Source organism: Melospiza georgiana, chromosome Z (genome assembly GCF_028018845.1).
Source record: "Melospiza georgiana isolate bMelGeo1 chromosome Z, bMelGeo1.pri, whole genome shotgun sequence".
NCBI lineage: Eukaryota > Metazoa > Chordata > Aves > Passeriformes > Passerellidae > Melospiza > Melospiza georgiana.
The window spans coordinates 68,582,734-68,596,085 of record NC_080465.1 but is presented as its reverse complement, the minus strand read 5'-3'; the positions used below and the strand labels follow the sequence as shown (position 1 = coordinate 68,596,085).

At 40.4% G+C, this 13,352-nt stretch overlaps 1 protein-coding gene across 1 annotated transcript; it reads right to left on the bottom strand.

The window, feature by feature from the left end:
• Nucleotides 1-234: 234 nt before the first annotated feature.
• RGMB (repulsive guidance molecule BMP co-receptor b) lies at nucleotides 235-13,316 on the bottom strand. The gene is made up of 3 exons (XM_058044424.1): nucleotides 13,043-13,316; nucleotides 10,461-10,972; nucleotides 235-1,357 (listed from the first exon to the last, which is right to left on the bottom strand). Exons 1-3 carry the CDS (start codon nucleotides 13,311-13,313, stop codon nucleotides 671-673), a joined length of 1,470 nt encoding a protein of 489 aa, XP_057900407.1. The 5' UTR covers nucleotides 13,314-13,316; the 3' UTR covers nucleotides 235-670.
• Between the last annotated feature and the right edge of the window lie 36 nt (nucleotides 13,317-13,352).

Genomic DNA, 13,352 nt, shown 5'->3' with positions numbered 1-13,352 from the left:
TCCTCAGCAGGGGCAGGGATGGGACACGACAACTGTTCTTCTATTATAATAATTTAAAATATTTACACACTGCACAGCCACTCTATTACACACGCACAAATACTTACTGGTATGCTAATGAATCACACCTACAACTTTTTGCAAAGATTGATACATTGTGGGGTTTCCAAGCACGAAAAAAACATAAATCTGTAGCCTTCTAGAATACAGACAACTGGAGGGCCTGTGGAGAGAATAAAAAGAAAATAAAAAAAGGTGTTCCCTCTAAGTTTAAGCTCTCTCCAGAGACCATTCACTAACTTCAAAAGATAAATGTTTGGCATTAACTAAAGGTCTCTTGGGAAAACAGTTTAAAAAATGTGTTAAACCAAGTAGTACTTAGAGAAAAGAGAGCACTGTGTAACACATAGTTACTGAGGTACACATTTACATATTTAATGTGTGAAAAATAAAGTGCTTTTTATCAGGTCTCAATGCAGGGACACTATAAAACTTTTCAACAACTGTAAAACAAATAGATACATAGAATACTGAATCAAACATACATGAAAACAGTGAACATCCTATCTGATTGATGCCGCAAGACAAAACATTCCTTCATATACATGGTATATACATACATATTCCTCTTAACTCAATATATTATGACAATATATATTTCAAAATTTTGTTAAGAGTCTAAAAAATCATACAAATATGGAACAAGGATCAAGCATAGAAGTCCAAGACTGACAAAGAATTTGCTATCCCTGCCCACACCATCATTTCCACTCCTAGGAAAGATATGCCAGTGCTCTTTGCTGGGGTGCAGTGCCTCCACATCCTGCAAGGCGCTGTGAGCAGCAGCTGTGAAGTTGTCATCGCCAGTGGTGAGTAGATCAAATACACATGAGTAAAAATAGATGTCCTTCACAAGCATCTTCTCATGGCATTTGGTGGTGGCTGTTTCCAGTGTGTACCCTGATCGGGGATGAGATGCAGTACCCCAAGGAAGCAGCTTTCCCATCACAGGCAATGGCAAGTAGCCACTCTGATCAATACGTTCACTGGAAGGGCAGCCATTCAGACACAGCTGCAGATCCTGGCTCTCCTCAAAGGCCATGATCAACTCCTGGGGCATTCGAATGGCCAGGGTCAGGTAGTGCCCAAGCTGGCGGATATACACTGTGGTTCCGATGTACCTTGCATGCATCTCAATATATTTGCCACTGACTTTCTCCACAATGTGCAAGCCCCTGGTGTTCTCATCTCCTCCACTTGTTGTACCATCAACAAAAGCTGCAGGCAAATCATCAGTCATTGCTTGATATACTTTCTGATCTGTACAATCTTGGTATGATTTGAAGATAATAGTTATCTGCGGGGGAGGGGGAAAAGAGGGCAAAGTTAGTGGAAAGAAATCATCACCTCAATCCCTTTTCCATTTTTTAACTGAATATGTCTGGAACTGCCCACTACCTTAAAACCTGACAGCTGTTCACAACTCTCGCCTAAGGAAAGCAGCCTGTACACATGCTTAAAGCAGTATTTTACTGGATGGCATGTGTTGGATTTGTGTTTTTGTTGGTCTGGAAGTAAGACTATTAGCATGTGGCAACAGCCTCCCGGTCAGGAGAGGAAAACACTTTACATTTAATTAAGCATAACTGCCTCACACTTCCTTAACACTTTGGAATGCATCCTGCAATGATAGAGAAGCATAACGACCGAGTAATTCCCACAATGCTGGCAACTATGGCAAAACCAGAATGAGACCATGCAAATCAGGGAAAGGTATAATCAGGACGAGGAACAACAACTAGTCAAATAACAGCTTAGGGATCCTGGATACATTAGTCCTAGGAACTGGGAGATTTGACTTTAGAGTCCACTGTGCTAGAAAATGTGCCCACAGGAGAAACAATGCAAAACTGAAAGACACCCAGAGATGTGCCTTTGAAGAGTGAGTGATGCTCAACATCAAAATCATAAGCATAAAGCAATTAATTTTTTTTTTTAATATTAGAACTAGCCTTTTAAACCTTTCTATTTATTGGAGTAGGTCACAAAAAAAGAAAAAGCAGGTCCTCCATTCTTACTTGAAGGGAATAACTAGGCTATATGGCAGACCGAGTTCGGAGTGTCTAGCAGCTTTCCTAAAACAAAAATTAGAATTCACATCCAAGTATTACAAACAGATATGCTACTCCCTTTAGAGGAAGAATGACTAGAGGGGAATGACTTCTTGAAAAGCTCAAAAGACATTTTGCACCAAGAATAGATATTTTAATAATTATTTTCATCATTGATGGATTACATCAAATGATTTACAGTCTTTGATTTAAGTAGTCTGTCATGAGACTCACATTACTTCAAAACATATCAGAAGGGATTTTTAAACAAAGGTTAAACTTAAAATATGTTCCACAGCAACTTCACATTTTAATTTCAATTAACCATCACACTTCTGCACAACTTTTATTTCTGCCTCTCTGTTTTAAAGTAAAAGGAAGAGGTTAAATCAAGAGCCAGTTAAAAACAATTTGAATAAAACCTCTGCCCTCATTAGCGTCACCTCTCTACACCACTTGTATAAGACACAAGTCTTCCCACCTCTCTCCTTCCATTGCAACAATTTCTTCTTTGGAGTCTGCAGACGTATCCTAAGCAATATTACAATTATTTTCAATATTTGTTAATCTCAGGTGGTTGATGCTTTGTCAGTGTTTGTCTCACAGCATGGACATTACTTACCATTTTGACTTCATATATTCTCACTAGTGCTGACTGGATTTTTCCAATGGCTCTTCCTTGCATTAATTAGTTATACAGCATAAGATGTATCAGCTATATACCTTGAGACCATCTGTAGTCAAGTAATTTGGTAAAGTGATGACTGTGAACCACAGCTGAGCTGGAATGCTTACGCCCAAAATCCAGAAAACACACAAGCGCCCCTGTTGCTGTAAAGATGATCTCACTTTGTTCTTAGTAAAGTAAGCTCAGCAACCTATAGAAGAGAAACTTGAAGTCTCTCAAATGATTAATATTTCTGCATATAATCCAGGCCATAGTGCAGTAAAAGGCCTTTTATTTTGTGTAACACAGTTTGAATGAAACAGACTTCAATCTCAGCCTGCTCAGACAAAGAAGCATTGCTATTTCCTTGAGCACATTTGCACTGTTCTGCCAGGAAAGAATAATTTATACACCTACAGAAGTAAAGCTCTAAGTCTCCTTAGCCTGGAGCCAAAAAGAAGTCACATTGTTTTAATGAGACACTGAACTGGCTGCTTGATTAAATTTTTAAGCAAGAACCTGGCAAAATTTATCAGGAAGCAGCTATCATATTGCTCTCTCCAGAACTCCCTCATTTACAAGAATGAAATGCACACAATTTCAGAACACAGAGAAGGAACAAGAAGCCTTCATCCTAATTTAAGATTAGCAATAACAATCGATGCTGAATGACAGCTGAAATACTATTAAATGAATAAAGGCCTCCATGGTGCAAGGACTCTCTAAACAGAGACTCAACAGAGACCATTAAGATTTTCCAAGGACATAATTGTATTTAAACATTGCAGCTCAAGACACTGATTTTTAATATTCTATTGTATGTTGGGTGGCATCCATCGAATCCATAGGCCAGATTAGTAAAACCAGAGTGCTGCATGGGCTTTGCCTTATCACACATTCCTATCTCAGTATCATGCCCTGGTACTATAGATACTTTAGAACCTGTTGTGAAGGGAGATGAAGCACAAGGTCATTGCAGAGCTTTCTCTCTAAATTACCAAGGTATCAGAGAGAATTAAAAAGTGAGAATGGTTATTTCTAACAAACTCATGTTATATATATTTATGTACCTACAGTACTCTTCATATTCTGTCTGGTTCCCAAGAACACCTTCACAAAGCTGCTTATGCAGTACTGTTTACAGACTAGATTAGCTGCCCTTTCTAAACTTAGGATGGAAAAACCCAAATGCCAAAATCTTCACATGAATAAAGATCTTTGAAACTATCAGTGTATCAGCCTTGTTCTTTGGGCACATACAGAGGTCTTCTGCAGTGAGGCACCCTGAAAGATGAAAGTAAAGGTTTCCAGAGGTTTGTTTATTGTATCTGAGGATACTATAAACAAACATCAGCTATAGTAAGATTACTAAACCAAATAAATCCCACACATAAAATTTACATACTTCATTTTGGACTCCTAGTGATGGCAGTACTGATGAGTACACTGCTCAAAAAGCTTTCTTAAATTCCACTGCACATACAAAACCTTTCAAAGATGGTGTTACTGAGCTGTAAAACTACCATTTCTAGAGAAGACCCTAATGTGTTTGCAGAAAGTTTAAACAAAAATGCCTTAAACATGCCTTAAACAAAACCAACACTTTCAACTCTTGAGTTCTTGTACTTATCTTCCTGTGGGAATCAGACATGGAAGGGTTTGATCTGCAGCCTTAGAGGCTTAGATTGATGAAAAAATACAATACACAGATACTAAGCAGAAAAATCATAAATTTGTATTTCTACAGTTGTAGGTAAGAATATGCCTTAAGCAAGTGAGAATCTGTACTGGTAAAATGGTGAAGGGTTTATAATGTAGGGGTGTGGTTGTATGGAATAAGCTAAGAGTTTAGAAGTAACAATAGAAGCATATGTGTGCCTGTGAATTAGAAGACCATTAGATAAAAAGAATCCACAGTGTAGCAGAAGTAAGTAAAGGTGATAGGTTAGAAAAATAAAATAAATCCTGTGGCAACTGTCCATTGGTTTAGAAAGTTATCCTTGTAACGAAGAAACTTGTGACTACTTTGTGCTACAGCTGACTGCCTGCTCCTCTAAAATCTCACGGCCTCTGAGACTGATGAGCAGTAAATTTTTCTTATTGATGAGCAATAAATTGTTCTTAGCCTGATGGTAGTCACATCCCTACATTTCTAGTGACAACAGTGATATCCTCCCTAGTGCCACAATTCAATTACAATGACGAAGGTATCACTATGTTGTTATTTTACTATGCATTTCACAGAATTCTAGAATTGTTTGGGTAGAAAAAGACCTCTAACATCATTAACTTCAACCTTTATTGTAACACTGCCAAGCTTGGGGAGGAGTGAGTGAAAAAGTGCCTAGTGGAAAAGGACGTAGGGATGCTGGTTGTTCAGCTGGCTGAACGAGTCAGAGTGGGCCTAGGGGCCCAAGAAGACCAAGGACATCCTGCCTTGGGTGCCAAAGTGCAGCTATATGGACTAGGGCAGGACTGTACCTGCTACTCAGCACTGCTGAGGTGACACCTCAAAACCTGTGTTGAGTTTTGCACCTCTCATAACCAGAAAGACACTGAGGTGCTGGAGCAAGTCCACAGGAGGGAAAAGGAGCGGGGGGAAGGATCTGAAGCACAAGACTGATGAATAGAGGCTGAGGGCACTGGGGGCGTTCAGCCTGGAGAAAAGGAAGCTCAAGGGAGACCTCACTACTCTCTACAAGTCTCTGGAAAGAGGTTGTAGCCAGGAAAGAGTCAGTCGCTCCTTTCAAACAGCATGTGACAGGATGAGAAGAAATGGCCTTAAGCTGTTCTGTGAAGATTTAGATTGAATATTAGAGAAAATTTCTTCACTGAAAGAGTTGTCAAGCGCTGGAGCAGGCTTCTCAGCCTCTTGCATCATTATCCCCAAAAATGTTTTAAAGGCATGTAGACACGGCACTCACAGATTACATTAAGTGGTGGAATGGACAGTTTCCAACTGGACTCAATGATCTTAAAGGTCTTCTCCAACCTCAATGATTCTATTGCAGCCTCCAATGAAACCGTAGTATAAAGCTACTTCTACCTAATAAGACAAATTAATCTCTGCCTTAAGCAAAATGTCCATAAAGATGAAAAGAATAATAATGTGACAAGTTACCTGATCCTTCTATTTCTTAAAACATTTAGAACATTTATTTTCCAATTACCTTTTAATTATTTTTCTATGACACTGTACTCACTCTGCAATAATTTCCTGCAAAAATGAAACCATGCTACAAAAGAGATATTTAAGTTTTTTTGACTCTGGGTAAAATAACATTTATCCTCAAAATTCCTTTACCCTGTTGATAGCACCAATTCCCAAGTTCCAAGGTTTATACCCAATAAATCACTACAGTGAAAAGCTCTGTAGTTTTTTTCCTTCTCTGTGTCATTAAATTCACTCTCTCACCCTCAAGCTATCTATTATAAAACACCTGGACAGGAAAACCCCCATTTCCAATTAATGCAAACAAGAAGACACCTCCAAACAAGAAGGGAAGCTTTCCACTGGCAAGCCTAAGCATCCCTGCCTCAGTTTCTATTCAGGGACAATAACTTTAGTGATATCCAGAATACCTGTCACAGGTGCAAAAGGCTATAAAGACTTTGTACTACTCCAAAAAAGGACACAATAAATAAAAATTAAAAATCTCAATGTACTATTTCATGCACTATACAATACCCTTCCTACCTGCTCCCTGTAATAGACATTTATTCTCAGGGAATTCAAAACTCCCTCCAAGATAGGGGGAAGCTCTTTATCTACAGCTGCAGAAATCAAACATGAATAATGCCAGTGACCTACTCAAAACACGTGCAGGAAGTCTGTCAGAAAAAAAAAAAAAAAAAAAAAAAGAAAGAAGAGCTTAAATTTAAACTCAGTTTCCCAGTTATCTGCTGATGATCTTTCTTTTCCATCTGAAAGGCCCTAGGATCCTATGCCAAGGGGCAAAAGTACATCAGGTAAGCTCAAAAAACTGGAGTTTCAAAGTTTCAGCTAGACCACAGAACATGGAATAGCTCTGCTCATGGTGAAAGATAACATGTTACTATAAGTAACACAAATGTGCAAAAGATCTACAAACAAATTGTGAAGAGCATTTTTGTAAGTACACAACTCTCACAAGATGTGCTCTTCCAATTAAGGGATTCAAGGGAAATTTTTCCTGCTTTTCACACTTTCATGCCAGATGCAATTTCAGGGGTAGGGGAGAGACAACATCCGTTTATTCCTCACATTCTTATTTGAAGCGTCGTCCTGGCATTCTCTTGTCCTTTATGAACTTATTGGATAGTCCTCAGGCTGCTGGGGTTCCCATAGTCTCTTAGGTTTTGGAGAGAGAAGAAAACTTCACTTATAAAGTTGCCTTCATTATCAACTCCCTCAAAGATTGGTACAGCAGAAAGCTACCATAAAAGTGAAAAGTACTAACTCCCTACAAGGGCAAGGGAAAGTTTGCACCTTTCAAAAGGAGAATAGGCTGAAGATTAACCATTCTGTTTCTACGGCTTCTAAAACCACTTCCCTGAAAAATGCATTCAGGAAAAATTAAATCTTCTACACTTGTTGTACTTCTTTTCATTAAATCTCTTTAGACAGGACTAATTAGGTTAGTATTTGCTTGGGCTTCTGTACAATTTAAGCTCAGCATGTACCTTTGTTTTTATTTCCCATTAAACATCTATTTCAAATACGTGTAGTGAAAAAACAGCCAAACTAACAAAAAGGAATAGTCTGAAAACTTTTCATATGGTGAAGGTAGATGACCTATTGGATGCTCTCAGGTAGAGATTACTCTATGTAGATAAATGTCACTGAAGTGTAGCTCTTTAGAAGTCCTTTAAGCTATCCGGTGGCCAAAATAATTTAAGCACATCCAACAGCAGACAGCCAACCACAGTTAAAATGGAATACTTGCAGAGGAAAATGTTACTGGAGTGAATGAAGCAGTGGTAGTGTAGCTTAACAGGCCTCTTCTATTTCATTATAGTAGTATTTTTGCTCCTACTAGAAATAACAGAGTCAAGAGCATGTATCAGAAATATTAAAGCTTATCTTCTAAGTCACTTGTACATTCAAACAACCTTCCTTGCCTACAACAGGTGTGGTACATTCTGTTATCTGTCAAAAAAAAGGAAAAAAGTTCAAGGACTAGGCAACTGTGGTGGTGTGGTTTTCAGCTTTATTGTTTTTAGTTCTGTGCTTCAACATGTTTGCGATGTTCTGTTCCATGTACCCCTACATTATTCCTAGTTGGTTTCACCCTACATTGTACCAACCCTCTCTATCAATCACCCTCGTTCCTGCCTCTTTTTCCAGACACTTTGATGTCAATCCCTGTAATTCTGCCCCTACAGCCAGTCAATCTTGCTAATCCTCACACCTTTGTCTAGATTCTTCCATGTCAGTTATGTAATTTTCCTCCTCTTATTAGTCGGTTACATCTGCTCTCCTCCCCTCTCCTATTCCATTGGTTATATGATAGTTTAGTCCCCCCTTATGCCCCTCCCCAGTTGTTAACCATTGGTTGTTAGGCTGACTCCTCCCCACAGTCAGCCCCCCTTTATAATTTAATGTATCTGCATACTCCTTGCTCCTCTGTGCCGCCTGCCTGGTGTTGGTTTGCTTCTTTGTTATCATCTGTGGTCTCCTCTCCAGGAAGGAATAAAAGCAACTTGGAAACTGCAGCCGGAGTGTCCCTCTCTTTCTCCTCAACCACTCCCGCTGGACGAGGACTCCGGTTGTCTGCTCGGCCAGGTCATGAGAAGGGGTTCCTACCAGTGGCCAAACTGCTACCCTCGGCCCTAGCCTGTGGCTCAAGGTGGGGAGCAGCCACTTAAAGGCACGTGCGGAGGAAGGGGGTTGGAGCTAGCTGGCAGCCAGCGTCACCTCCTCTCCCGAGATCGGGGCGCAGCATTATGCAACATGCAAGATATATCAGCATTAGAAATGTTTCTAGTATTGTAAATAATAGGTCTTGTTTCATTTGATTGCTTCTGCACACTTAGCTGCACTTGGGCAAATGACAGGGACTAGTGGAAGAGAAGAAAAAAATACCCAAATCAAAGAAAAAGGAAAAAACCCCTCTTATCAAGAATATATAAAGACAGAAGGCGCACTTTTTAAAATCATACTTTCCCTCAGTATGTGCGTACATTTACTCCTGGTGTTCTCCTCTTTATCTCTTTGAAAAGACAAATACCAGCATAATGTGCTACCATAATCAATAATTTTCAGAATGGGGATAAACTTATGATCACCTATCTACTACAACCACACCCTAGCCATCCATACACTTTGTACACAAGAATCTCAACTTTTTCCTCTACTACTATCAGGAACAAGAAAATGAAGAAAATTCAGCGAGAGTTTAGTAAAACTGAGCATAAAAGCTTACTGCAGATTATGAAATGCAGCTTTTTCTTCCACTTTAGAAAAAGCCACTGGAGGAGACTGCAGGAGATAAAAGTCTCTTTTGCAAAGCACACTCATATTACTCTCATTCCTTATTTTATACACCTTCAGAACTCATTCACAATGAAGACTGGTTTTGAAACTAGTATAAGTTAAGAACACGTAATTCTGAACTTTGGTCCAATCTCTGTTCATTCATCCAAGCGTTGCCATTACTTCAATACTTCAGAATCCAGCACAAACTTAATAGTAAAACTGATTTTTCTATATTAATACTACTGCCCAGCCAACTCTACAGAAGATGCTCTACCCTACTGTGACAGACAACTCCTGCTTCTGAGTCCAGCAATTAAGAAAACCTACTTCCAGGTTTAACAACACAGTGAAAATTCTCTAGTGTAAATGTCTTGAGGCTGTGTACACATAGCCTGATGTAGCTTGACAATACAAGAGCTACGCTACCACAATTTTTAAAAAAGCTCTTTCCCTCCAAAAGAGATATGTGACAATATCATCTTCAAATGCACGATTAAGTAATTGATGGACACACTTGCTACCCACATCCAGCAGGAAGAAACAAGGACTCTTCTTAAGTTAAAGAAATAGCATCAGTTATTAAATACTAGCGGACATATTTCTACTCAACACTCCTCAAAGTATCTGAGAGGCATACAATCCTAAGTCTTGCCTGTCTCAACAAGGGTTTAATATTCTTGGCACAATTTTAAGGCCACTGCTTGTTTGGTAAAGCTGAGGTACTAAGTCCTTGTCACAAACATTTAGCTTGCTACCTCCTCTCAGTCCTCTTGTTTTGGCTCTGAGTCATCAGTGTTTTGGTAACCAGTTTTGTTTTAGCTGTGAAGTTTAGAAAATTAATAAAAAGAAGATACATATATTCTTTCCATCTTTAAATTCCCTTCCAATCCAAAGCATTGTATGGTTTTTTAAAACTTCTAGTTAGTGCAGAGGCAGTCACAGATGTTCAATAATCAAAAACTGTTTAAAGCGTTACATCAGTATAATTACAGGCTTGTGTGGTGATATGCACAGGTTTTCTTGTCTTAAGCAGGAGCAGAGGGAAGAAACGAACCTGTTTTGTTTGCTCAATAAAGAAGATGCTAAGAGTTTTACTTTTTTATACTACTGCAGAGAAGATTCTGAAGCTAATACACTTCTTCACTGTTAAGAGCTAAATGACTTACTTAACTGTCTTGGCCTTTTACTTCTGCATGCATGCACAGTGCAGAAAAATAATCTGTACCTTGTTTGTAGCAGTAGCGCTGGATCCTGGGACCACAGGCACATTGGTCACTTGCACTGATAAGTATTTATTGTCTATGAGGGGCCAAGCACCTTCCACTTTGCATGTCTGGAAGTGATCCTTAAAAGTCCTCAGATGAGGATCCCCAAACAAACCACAAAACAGGTAAGTAGGAGGAGGTATCTCCTCTCCCCCCTGATGTTCTCTTGCTTCTGTGTGGCCACTGTAGTTGCAAAGATCATGGGTCATTTCAGAGTTGGTGGAGGATATGGGTCCATTTTTGGTACAGTTTCTCTGGGTCATGAGATCACCAATCCCAAGCACTGCAGAATGGTAGACTAGGTTTCCACGGCATACTTTGGCATTGCGATAGGTACACACAGAGTATGCCCGCAGGGCCTTGCAGAATTCCAAATCAAAGTCCTCAAGAGCTGCGTTTAGATGTGAGGTAAAGGATACAAAATCAGTGGTGCACTTCTGGATTCCACAAGATGTGTGCAGCTCGCAGTCACCTAAGCACAAAATAGACAGCAGAAAGACATAAAGCAAACCTCCTCGGTGGCAATCCCCCTTTCCACTCCCACAAATACCATAGAAAACTACTTAAAAGAAACTTAAAAGTGCTCACCCATTAGGGAATCATTGCATTTTAGAAAAAAGAAAGGTTGAAAGACAGAAAGATAACAATGGAGACTATCTCAGATGACAGGACTCGTGATGTCTTAATCCATTACTTCATATTGTCCAGATGAAAATTAAGAGCACTAAGTCCTATCAAGTACAAGCCAAATATTTTTCTAGATACCAAGATGATGATGCAGTTCTCTGTTTAAATTAATCATTTAGACAATAAGAAAGTCTTCATTTAGTCTTGAAGTGCTTTACACAATTCACTTAATCTTTATATAGAATTCTGTCCCTCCGAAGAATGTGGTTAAGGCAACAAAGCAATGTTCTTTAGACATTGCTTAGATGTTAGATGCCAAATGTCTAAAAATGTTTAGACAAAAACTAGACTGAATAAAGCAAAAACCAAGTTCTCTTTTAGAAACCAGAGTGGGGGAGAATGGGTAGGTAAGCAGACAAGCAGTTTGCTTTATTTCCCTGGTACTGCCATAGCTAAAGCTTCACTGTTCATTTTTTGGGGACTAAAGCATGAAAAAACTCAGTTGTCTGAAGTGCAAGTTTTCAGCTAACACACCTATACATTGCAGAACTTACTAGGGGCAAAAATTAAATGAACAATACACACTAAGAGCAACAGAACCCCACTTTTCACACAGGTTAAAACCAGGAGGACCCCAATCTAGGAGAGATCACATTTCCTGCCATCCAAAGAGAAAATGGACCTTCATAAAGAATAGGTGCACAACTTCATGCAACAGCTGTTCAAGCGTGCAAAACTATCTACTAAAATTCATCTGTGGGAACATTTAACTGAAATTTTCCACTGTCATAAAGCAGGTTTTGAATGCCACAAAGACACGTAGAAAAGTTAAAAAAAAAAAGGGAAAACAAAATGTATGAGAAACTTCTGAGCCATGAGAAGTAGAAAATAGCCTGAATAACAACATTTTTCACTTTTAAACAGCTGTTTTCAGCAATGCACCCAGTGATAAGAGAATATCATCAATTTCTTTGCCTGCTCCTTAGCTGACCTTCCTGAGTCAGTATTGCGGTGACTTACTCTGCATACCCAAACCATGAATTTATAAGAGCACTGTTTTGCCAGTGACGCATACCTAACACAAATCTGTCAAAATCCCAAGACAACACAAAGTTGAATGAGCAATCCCCCACCTACAGCTAAGTATGACCACGACTCGTGTAGGTAAGGTAAAAATTTCTTTGTGCAAGCCATACATGCCTCTGCACAATACGGGAAAAAAAACCCTAACAAGAATCAACTTCTGTTTCCAGATACACAAAAAAGACCCACGCCAAGCAAAATGACAGAGGGAATACTGGGTTTAGAGCCAGACTTTCAAAGCATCAAAACTTTTATTTCCCTTTAGTTGTATTCATAATATTATTTTAATCACAAGTAAATCAGGCTAGCTGAGCAAGTCTGTTAAGTTATCAAACAGTCCAATAAAACACAGAATGACAGAATTTTTAGGGCTGGAAAGGACCTCTAGGGATCATCTAGTCCAACTCCTCCGCCAAGGCAGAATCGCTCAGACCAGGTGACACAGGAACGTGTCCAGGTAGGGTTTGAATGTCTCGAGAGAGGGAAACTCCATGACCTCCCCGCCAGCCTGTTCCAGTGTTCTGCTACCCTTAATGCAAGGAAGTTCTTCCTAATGTTGAGGTGAAGCTTTTTGTTTTTCAGTTTATAGCCTTGTTCCTCTTCTTGCCGCTCGGTACCAATGAAGAAATCTGGCATCATCCTCTCGGATGGAGATATTTATATGCACTAGCGAGATTCCCTCTCAGTCTTCTCTCCTCTGGACTACATAGCCCCAGCTCGCTAATCCCTCCTTCATGAAAGGCTCTACCGGAAGGGAAAGGACCCGCCAGCTCCTCGAGTCTGCGCGCACACGGCTGCGCTCCTGTCCCTCCCAGCCCCCCACTCCCGGTACCTGCGCCTAGCAGCAGCAGCAGCCCCAGTGCGGCGAGCAGCCGCCGCAGAATGGCGAGCGGCGCCTCAGCCCTGGGGGCGCGGGAGGGCACAGCGCTCCCCATGCCCGACCATGCAGGTTCCCGGGCTGGCGGAAGGACGGCGCCACGGCATGAGGCAGCGGAGGCGCGGGCGAGCGGACGACGTTTTCCACGGTGCTTCCCCCCTCTGCCTCCTCCTCCAGGGGCGCAACCACAGCCACGGCAGCGGGGCGTGACGCGACGCGCACACATAGATCCCCGATGGGGGGGAGGGGGGGGCGGAAGCGGCGC